The 10,418-nt window shown below is 39.9% G+C and overlaps 1 protein-coding gene and 1 long non-coding RNA gene across 2 annotated transcripts; one reads left to right on the top strand and one right to left on the bottom strand.

The window, feature by feature from the left end:
- Window positions 1-323: 323 nt before the first annotated feature.
- Window positions 324-9,341, top strand: LOC136533176 (protein FAR1-RELATED SEQUENCE 4-like). The gene is made up of 12 exons (XM_066525742.1): window positions 324-684; window positions 1,958-2,215; window positions 3,456-3,550; window positions 3,680-4,191; window positions 4,265-4,647; window positions 4,787-5,250; window positions 5,337-5,604; window positions 5,699-6,036; window positions 6,126-6,197; window positions 8,581-8,658; window positions 8,757-8,831; window positions 8,911-9,341. Exons 2-12 carry the CDS (start codon window positions 1,990-1,992, stop codon window positions 9,334-9,336), a joined length of 2,937 nt encoding a protein of 978 aa, XP_066381839.1. The 5' UTR covers window positions 324-684; window positions 1,958-1,989; the 3' UTR covers window positions 9,337-9,341.
- Window positions 9,342-9,619: 278 nt separating this feature from the next.
- On the bottom strand, window positions 9,620-10,418 carry LOC136533177 (uncharacterized). Its single transcript, XR_010778409.1, has 3 exons — window positions 10,061-10,418; window positions 9,851-9,976; window positions 9,620-9,757 (listed from the first exon to the last, which is right to left on the bottom strand). It is a non-coding gene; the product is annotated as an uncharacterized lncRNA (long non-coding RNA).

Genomic DNA, 10,418 nt, shown 5'->3' on the forward strand with positions numbered 1-10,418 from the left:
GTTGTTTACTAAGTCGCCAAATGTGCAGCAGTCGCAGCAACTGCTCATCGGCGTAAGCGGTGGAACACTAAAAAAGTTTTCGTGAAATGCGCCTCACTCTCAAGCGATTGCCAACACGACGACAACTTCTTTGTCCCGAGTTAGCATTTTCAAAGTCCTTTCGTAAAGGTTTTCTATACCTTCCTTTCCATGTCAGTCGATCTAAATATATCATGAGTTAGATTTCATCTAATGACACTATATATATATATATATATATAGGCCAACCCTATTTAGTACCCGGGTACTATTGAGTTATTCGGTACCCAGCGTCTTGTTCCAATAAAAAAAAGGATTCGGGCGTGCGCGCCTTCTTCCGAAAAAACACCACCGTGCGGTTGCTACTCCGAGCAGGAAGTCAATATCCCGGTTAAACACCACCGTGCGGTTGCTACGCCGTGCGGTTGCGGCCGCCCTGGCCTGACGAACGAGCGGGAGCCCTCGCCGTGCGCTCGCCGTGCCCCCTCCCGGCCTCGCGCGCCCACGCCGGCCTCACGCGCGCCATACCCGCGACCCAGCTGGCCTCCCGCGCCGCCGCGGAAGCCCGACGCCGCCACCGCTGCCGTCCCCTCCGGCCCTGCACGCGCCCGGCGGCCGGCACCCCCCGTTGGCCAGCGCCCGGTGCCCTCACCATCGGACAGCGAGGTCAGACCATGACCTTCTCTCTGTTTATCCTGTAGCTGCCCTGCTGCTGCGTTCATTTGCTTCATCTCTCCATCCTGGTTTCCTTTTTGCCTTACACGATCCTGTATGTTATCACTATGTAGTAGCATATACGTTCTTGATTAGTGCGAGATTCATTCGATGCATGAATAATCTGTGCTACCTTTGCTTTGGGGCCTAATATTGCACTGTAGAATCTTGGCTGTAGCAGTTGACCTGAGGATTTCGCTTCTCATTCATTCAAATCTTGCAACTTGATGTGCTTTTGATTGATTTCCAGTGACTAAATTTGTCACTCTATATATACGGATTGATTCACCAGTTTCCATGGATCAGCTATGAGGTCAAACTTTTGTCCTGATATTTTTTGTCAGTCGCTATCATACCATTAAGTTGCTTAAGGGAAAGAAAGCACCTTTCCGATACTAAATGCCACCATGGAGTCATACTGATAATCTTAGGTGAGGGGCACTTGCAGGGTAGTAAAGTCAGGGGAGGGTAATCACAGTTGATTGTTATTGACACTTTATATTTACTTTTGGGGTAGGGTAAATCACTGCTGGAAACCTTAGTCCTTGGATCTTCTCTGTTCAACATGTATGGGCAAGCTTTGAAAGAGATTGCAAGTCCAGTTTGGTTTTTCTGAATGTCACTGTCGCAAAAAGCGTCCATCAATTCAATAGGATTGAATGAACCGGCTCATTCAATAGGAGTGCATCCTGTACAATTTCTGGTCCATAATAACCTACATGATCATAAATTTGTTTTGGGGATTAGATTGTGGTATGAAAAATGAATTACATGTTCAGTGAATGGGACAGGCTCTTATCGATTCTTTTCCTGTTGATTGCATCCCCAATTTATAGATGCACTCTTATAGATTGTTGAACCAGTTCATTCAATGGGACTGATTGTTGACTAATTTGTGGAGATTAGTTTCTGCTCTGTGCATACACGTGCCATGTCTGAAATGACAACTGATCCCAATCAACCCAATTGAAGCCGGAGGTAGGAGCAAAGAAAGCAACATGGGAAAGAGAGATGGAAAATTAGATTTATAGAAACAATCCGATTGTTATGAAGGAAATTTATGAATCTGCATGCATCAATAGGCAAAAAAAATAATGAATTGCATAAGGAAAGAAAAATATAAGAGATTGAGACAAGGAAAGGAGAGGTGTAGGCTTCGAGAGTTTTTGTTTCCAAAATGTTTGACATTGAGTAATGATGAAAAATATGTACAATTGTCTTGAAGGGCCCTAGACATTTGTTGATCAGTGAATAAGGATGGCAACGAGAAGGCTGCAATTTGATGAAGTAGGAAAGAATAGATGTGTTGCAGAGATGAACGAAGAGGGTGTCGCTGTTGAAGAGGTGACAAGATGCAATATAGGGATGCAACAGGTTGACACTCCAGGCTGCAACTTTGTCTACCAAGGAATCCAAGGGAATGGTTCAAGTGAAAGAAGCACCGAAGGAAACCGCACACCGCAAGCATGCTGCCAAACCGAGGGTTAGTGTTTCAGATTTCAGTATTTTATTGTTTCAATTTTCAGTCTGAATATTTTCAGTCTTCAGTTGTGCTCCCTCTGAATTTTTCTCTCCACTATTTTGCTCTGTATTTCAGTCTGCAGTAATTTTCATTGCTGTCCAATCCTTCTTCGCAGTTGAATGTTACATTTTTTTTCCAAAGTAGACTAATCTGGGACCCACTTCAAGTGTTTCCTTGTGTTACTATGCTCCGTCATTGTCTACAGCAGATAACTTCAGTTCAGGTTATATGTACCACGAGTAATGCTAAAAGTTTCTGTTCTAGGCTTCTTGCAGCCAGAGCGCTCTTCCCTTTTCTGTCAGTGAACAAGAATCCATAATAGCAATATGGACAGTTCAGTTGTAATTCAAAAATCATTTTCCAGCACAGTATCTGTTGGCTACTATGTTTCTGGTGCCTTTTGACTGAAAAAGAAAGGAACCATCTCTGACTGCAAAGTTATTCAGATTCAGTAGCATGCATGTACCCAAGCTTTCAATTACACTGCAATTCTCTGGTTCAGAAATTGGTGCTCGATGGCCATAAATTATTAAATTTTTTAATTCTATCAATATTTATTTTATTGCTTGCATGATTTTTTTCAGTAATCGGTTCAATGATTTTGTGTCAGTGGTAAAAGGTGTGCTGGTTCTAAACTTTTGGTGTTTAGCAGCAGTATCTGTCTTTACAGTATTGCTTTTAGAATGTCCATTTCTGATCAGCAAATAGCACTTCTTTTCTTATCTTTGGCTCTATCTTCCTTCCTTTTATTCTTTTTTTATCTTGGCCTCCAAGATGATAAGTTTCAGTTAGCTTGCCAAAAGGAATCGGAGTGGTTGGATGTGTACAGAGGGCACGTGACTTTTCCTGTGAGTAGTTGCGTTTGGGCAGAGAGGGAGATTCTGGTTTGATTATTTTGTTACTTGTCAATCAGTTTTTTATTGCTCTGCATAGAAAATCTGGTTGATTTTATCATATTTTTCAAACATTGTTTCTGTGCCGTTTTATATACATATATCCTACCGATGACGTGTTTAATTATGATTGGCTAAAAAAGTGGATGATAACTGTATCAACTATCAACCGAGTGATGGGTAGTCACTCCCAATAATAATATGCAGTCTTTTTTTTAGAGGTGACAGATACAGATGCAGTTAGTGCTTGGTTATTCCATTTCAAGGTTTGTACAGCTTCATACATTTTAAGCTTTATTCTCATTCAGGTCAAGAAGGACGTAGCATAACTTTGTTCTCACCGCCTGAAACTGTTGACCCATCAGTGATTGTGACACCAGACGAAGAGCATAAATACAGCCATGTAAGTGTAATATTGGCCTTGCCGGTAATTTGAGTTGAGTAGATCTTAAAAACAGTCTATTTGTTTCAGTAGTGTAAATGGTAAGCATATAATTCTGAAATGGTTATGAGAATTATTTTTTTAGAACAGAAAGAAAACTTGGACCAAGCTTTGATTCCTAAAGTGGGTATGTGCTTCAAAACAGAGGATGAAGCACATAAATTCTACTGTACATATGCTGAGAGGGCAGGTTTCCAGCCAAAGAAGGCTAACAAAACAGATTATACTAGGTACTTAAGGTGCAATAATTATGGAATAGGTAAATACTACAAGGGGAACGAGGCAAAACGCGTCAGGGGCAAGACAACAAAGAAGACATCATGCCTGGCATTCATCAAGCTAAAGTTTAGATGTGACAAAGAAAATAGTGAAGAATTTGCAGAGATTACAGATGTCAGACTGAACCATAACCACGTGTTGCTCCCAAAACCTACAGAAACAAAACAGATGAGGGCGCACAAGTACAAGAATCCTTTGCTTCTAGAATATGTTGATGACTTACAATCAAATGATGTCCCTAACCATAGCATTAGAAACATATTAAGAGATATGCATGGAGGTGAGGAGAATATAGCGATGACAGATCGAGATTTGGAAAACCGGTGAGTGGCAAAACATAATATATTTTTCAATTCTTATCGATATGTGATGAGCTTATGTACGACTAACCTGCAGAAAGACGGCTAATATGAGGGCGGAGCATGCAAATGACGTCAACAAGCTGCTGGAATTCTTCAAAGACTGTGAGTTAGAAAACCCCCAATTCCGCTGGGAGGCAAAGGTTGACTTGAATGGATGTATACACACCATATTTTGGAGTCATGCCAGCATGCAAGGGGAATATGTAGATTTTGGAGATGCAATGTCATTTGATACAACCTATAAAACAAATGTTTATGATAAACCACTGGCTATGTTTGTTGGCTCTGACCATCACCTCCATAACACTGTTTTTGGATGTGCACTACTCGGAGATGAAACAACGGAAACATTCGAGTGGGTTTTCAGAGCATTTAAAAAATGCATGGGAAAAAACCGAACAAGATGCATTCTGACAGGTATCCAATTTTTTATATTTTGCATAAGTTTATTTATATGATAAATTTAGTTGCTTGGAATAACCAAGTGTAATGTGGTTTCGTGATATACTATCAATTTTCATGATTTAAATGAAAGCATGTGAAACAAAACTTGCAGACCAAGATTCAGCAATGGAAGCAGCAATCAAGAAGGAGTTTCCAGGGATAACTCACAAAATATGCAGGTGGCATGTAGTCAACAAGCTATCAGCCAACCTGAATGAATTGTATAGCATGTATGAGAAAGAAGACTTCAAGGAAAAATTTAATTCTGTGCTAAACCATCCACTAACACAAGGAGAGTTCGAGGAGGCATGGAAGGAACTAATAACAGAATTTAATCTAGAAAAAAATAGTGCACTTCAGAGCCTTTATGATCAACGCAGCAGGTATATCCCCGCGTATTTCAAAGGTGAATATTGTGGAAGAATGGCTTCTACACAGCGCAGCGAAAGCACTAATTTTATAATGAAAAAATGTTTTGTGGGAAAGAAAACAGCATTGCACCGGTTTGCAAAGCAAGTGCTGAATTTTGTGCATACAAGGAAGATGAAGGAATCTGCAGAGACTTACCAGGGAACGGTAAACAAATTTTGAACCCATAATATAAGAATGCATTATTGGTTTTAGTGAAATCTATAATGTAGGTGTGTTGTTTTCTGATGCAGAGCAAGACGCTTACGAAGAGCAAATGGGAATTTGAGATACAAATGGGAAGAATTTACACTAGAAATGTGTTTAAAGACTTTGAGAAGAAAGTAGTAGACTGCACTGCATATAAAATTGAGGACAACACTGAAGCAGGAAGGAATTGCTACCTAGTATGTCACACAAACAAGACTGCGAAGATAACATGGGGGCAACACAAATTCAAAGTAAGGGCAGACAAAGAGAAGGGTGATTTCAGTTGCGAGTGTAGAGAATGGGAACACACAGGTATCATAAATATTTGAACATTAGTTTTTGATCTCTTAATCTCGTACTGGTGTACTCTGCTAAGTCATAAGGATGTTGAAATCGTACCATGTAGGCCTATTTTGCGTGCATTTGCTGCGGACCTTCATTCACATTCAAGTTGATAAAATACCTGTGAAGTACATTTTTAAGCGATACACCAAGTTTGCAAGAAATGAATTGGCATTTAGCAGGGAAGACAAGCTTTTGACAGGAGCCGATGGCAACACAACAAGCTATAGAACAAAGTTGCTACTGACCAAGAGCACAAAAGTTGTGCAAGCAGGTACCATGTCGAATGCTGCGTTCCAAAGAGCAATTGAAGTAATGGATAGCCTGTTCAACGAAATAAAAGACGTCCCGCATGATATTGGGCCAAATTCAAATGCGACAGGAAGGAATACAACTGGACAGGTATTTGAATGGTGAATTGAGAGTGTATGGTAATGGTTCCAAGTTATAAAGTTTTTTACGAAAATTGTGGTAATGTTGGTGAAACACAGGAAACATTTAGGCAAGATGATAGGGAGAGGGGGGGTCAGCATGATGTGCGGGGGCACGAAGAGGGTACACAGGTAATTGATTTTTATTTGGGCCATCCAACAAGGTGGCATTGTTTGGCTAGATAATATGTTTTCAGTACCATTACATGTGAAATATGGTTTCAAGTTTCAGAGTCCGATCAGTTTTGAAAATTTATTTTGTTGTGAGTAATATCCTATTATTTCAGTTATTCAATATGCTATTCTATTTATTCTTGTTAATTGTTTGTTGTCTTATCTTGAACTTGGAAGGTTCAGTGTTTCATATTTCAGTATTTTATTGTTTCAATTTTCAGTCTGAATATTTTCAATCTTCAGTTGTGCTTCCTCTGAATTTTTCTCTCCACTATTTTGCTCTGGATTTCAGTCTACAGTAATTTTCATTGCTGTCAAATCCTTCTTCGCAGTTGAAAGTTGCAGGCTTCACTGGCCGTGACACACCAGCAACATTTCACAATTGAAATTGGGGATTAAATTTTCTTACATGGAAAAGGTCACCGTCCAGTAGTTGCAGCAACTAGTTGGCAAATTTGACTTGAAATCTCCCGCTCGTTCGTTTCTTTTTTAAAGCTTCATCAAGCTATTTTTTGTTTTCTGATCTTTGCTCGTGCTTGCTGCTAGGAGAGACTGAACAACCGTTTTTCAGCAGTGACCCATCCGTCAACAGCTTGTTTGGTTTTTTAGAACTGTAGATAGCTGCTGCTCAATCAGTTTTCAGTTGGGGTGTTTTTTTTTTCGTTTAGCACCGTGTCTGAAGAAATGCCAATGCTGACTTGCCCAGAACTCAAACATGGTCCATTTCTTCACACACGAACTCCTCTGTTGTTGCTGCGTGTGTTGGTTGTGCTTTCGTTTGTACAAGTGTGAACCGTTTCATTTCTTTTTTGCTGACCCACTTCAAGTGTTTCCTTGTGTTACTATGCTCCGTCATTGTCTCCAGCAGATAACTTCAGTTCAGGTTATATGTACCACAAGTAATGATAAAAGTTTCTGTTCTAGGCTTCTTGCAGCCAGAGCGCTCTTCCCTTTTCTGTCAGTGAACAAGAATCCATAATAGCAATATGGACAGTTCAGTTGTACTTCAAAAATCATTTTCCAGCACAGTATCTGTTGGCTACTATGTTTCTGGTGCCTTTTGACTGAAAAAGAAAGGAACCATCTCTGACTGCAAAGTTATTCAGATTCAGTAGCCTGCATATACCCAAGCTTTCAATTACACTGCAATTCTCTGGTTCAGAAATTGGTGCTCGATGGCCATAAATTATTAAATTTTTTAATTCTATCAATATTTATTTTATTGCTTGCATGATTTTTTCAGTAATCAGTTCAATGATTTTTTGTCAGTGGTATACGTGTGTGCTGGTTCTAAACTTTTGGTGTTTAGCAGCAGTATCTGTCTTTACAGTATTGCTTTTAGAATGTCCATTTCTGATCAGCAAATAGCACTTCTTTTCTTATCTTTGGCTCTATCTTCCTTCCTTTTATTTTTTTTTTCTTGGCCTCCAAGATGATAAGTTTCAGTTAGCTTGCCAAAAGGAATCGGAGTGGTTGGATGTGAACAGAGGGCACGTGACTTTTCCTGTGAGTAGTTGCGTTTGGGCAGAGAGGGAGAATCTGGTTTGATTATTTTGTTACTTGTCAATCAGTTTTTATTGCTCTGCATAGAAAATCTGGTTGATTTTATCATATTTTTCAATCATTGTTTCTGTGTCGTTTTATATACATATATCATACCGATGACGTGTTTAATTATGATTGGCTCAAAAAGTGGATGATAACTGTATCAACTATCAACCGAGTGATGGGTAGTCACTCCCAATAATAATATGCAGTCTTTTTTTTAGAGGTGACAGATACAGATGCAGTTAGTGCTTGGTTATTCCATTTTCAAGGTTTGTACAGCTAACTCTTCTGTCGTTGCTGCGTGTGTTGGTTGTGCTTTCGTTTGTACGAGTGTGAACCATTTCAGTTCTTTTTTGCTGAATCTCAGTTCAGATTAATAGAACCATGATGTGTCCTATACCTTGCGTCTCCGTACAATAGGCTTATTGCATACTGCAGAGGCCATCACCTCTGTCTCCATTTGATTTTTTTGAAGGACCTGCTTGGATAGGGTCTTGTTTGTTCCGTAAAAGACTGCAAAGTAAATAAGCTGATTAAATGGTGCCATAGATATATGGATGCTGTCAGTCTCTAGGATTTTCACTGGCTTGGTGAACCGCAGACACCAAGACCGAACTAGTACTTTGCATCCTTTGGAAGAGAGTAAAGTTATTCAAAATGTCATCTAGAGATTGTCAGTTATTTAAAATGTCTTTTTTTAGTTTGTTCCGGATATTAGTGTGTTTCAGTTTTTTTGTATTGTGAGTATGCTGTTATTTCCATGGTTTTCAGTATGCTATTCTATTGATTACAGGGGAGCAGGCAAACAAATAATGCACTTGGCACAGTAATTGACATATGTCATGATCATGTTGATAGAGTATCAGCAGAGGTAAATTCAAATTGGATGAAACTTGGAATTGGAGTGCATATAATAATTGTATGTGTCAAATTTTAACTGACAATGAGTAAATGATTATTGAACTGCAGGGAGTTGGAAAAGGAAGATGGGATGGGAGAGAGAATAGGGAGTCCAGTGTCCAGAACACTATAGGAGCACACAATGTGAGATAATCTGGGCAGTCACTAAAGAACTAATATTATATTATGGTTGAGCAAATTTTTATGATAAAAACATGGACAGGTCGGTGTAACACAGGAGACGGGGATTTCAATGGATCGACCACCTCAAGCAAAGACAAAGGGACGTTGCAAGACATCATCAGAAAAGAATAAAGTCACTCTTGGAGCACAAGGAGAGAAGAAGGGAAACAGAAGATGCAGCGTTTGTCACCTCTATTCAACACATAACTCAGTGACATGCCCAACGTTGGAAAAGAATAAAGACCGCCTTGAAGCGAAAAAGAATAAAAAGAGGGGCAGACCTGCAGGAGCAAATAACAAGAAAAACAAGTCTGATCATGGAAATGATAGAAACATGCAGGAGGAAAGGCCGATGGAAAGGAGGAGGCAGTTGGAAGACCGTTCTTACATAGAAAAACATAGAAATTCAGATGATGATGATGAATATGTTGATGATGAATATGTTGATGAGGCTGACCTAGTTTGAAAGTTAGTCACAATATGAACAGTAATTACATGCATACAATTGTGTATTGTTAAAGTAAACAACACGCCTTTCCATCTCCATCTTATAATCAATTACATGCATGAGTATTTATCTAACACTTATAATTAATTACATGCATGAGTATTTCACCCTTAAAAATTGTGTGGTCCGCAACCATCTGTGGTCCTTGAATGCAAATATTCTTTTTTACCATGCCTATTTCTGGCACTTCGCAACTGGATTTGGCACCCCCACGAGGCGATGACGATGATATTGACCGGGCGATTGGCGGATGGCGTCGGCGGCCACAACATTTACCTTTCAGTACATCAATGCACTTATTGGTCAAATTGTTTTGTCTATTTTATCTATTCTTCCGATTCTTACTTGTTGCCTCTTCCCCTTCCTCCTCTACTTCATCCTGCATGATTTTAATCAGCACCTACTGTTACCTCTCACGACCTCTATATAATATTCCCTTTAACTAACTAAAGCCTTGAGGATCACCACTCACCTTGGTTATCTGACCCTTGGTTGATCCATTCCGTGCCAAGAGTGGTGGTAACTCGCCGTCTACCAGGCATAGGTCCTCATAAATTTGTATTCCATGCCAGTTCCGCCAGTTGAATACATCTTTTTTCTTTATGATTTGAAACTTTGTTAGTATACTCATCACAAAACTCACAATCAAAACAAAACAAAATGGATTCATGCAAGCTATTACCTTCCCATCCTTTCCCTTGCCGATGCCCATTCCATTTTGCATTTTGTCTGCAATTTCATCCTTACAAGATTCCTTTCTAATACCCTCCATATCGTGTTGTCTGTGTACGAATGACTAACCAGGAAGTAGCAATGAAGTAATGTGATATGGATGCGTACTTGCAACCATTTGGTCTTGTTCATGCCTTCTTATAAGCACTCTGTAACATCTTGTTCGCACTCGCGCTGCTTCCACAGGCCCATGCAGGGGCGCAAGACCATGTCCGCGTGCTCATTCTCGTGCATGCCATGTCTTGATATCATGCATTGGCATAGGACCAAGCCATGGTCACACCGGCACAGGACCAAGGCGGGCTATA

Source organism: Miscanthus floridulus, unplaced genomic scaffold (genome assembly GCF_019320115.1).
Source record: "Miscanthus floridulus cultivar M001 unplaced genomic scaffold, ASM1932011v1 fs_799_2_3, whole genome shotgun sequence".
NCBI lineage: Eukaryota > Viridiplantae > Streptophyta > Magnoliopsida > Poales > Poaceae > Miscanthus > Miscanthus floridulus.

Excerpts from the sequence above, each read along its gene's own strand:
- LOC136533176 (XM_066525742.1), top strand. The coding sequence starts at position 1,990 with ATGGCAACGAGAAGGCTGCAATTTGATGAAGTAGGAAAGAATAGATGT. Across the intron at positions 4,648-4,786 it reads AACAAGATGCATTCTGACAG|ACCAAGATTCAGCAATGGAA; the intron begins GTATCCAATTTT and ends CAAAACTTGCAG. Across the intron at positions 5,605-5,698 it reads TAGAGAATGGGAACACACAG|GCCTATTTTGCGTGCATTTG; the intron begins GTATCATAAATA and ends CGTACCATGTAG.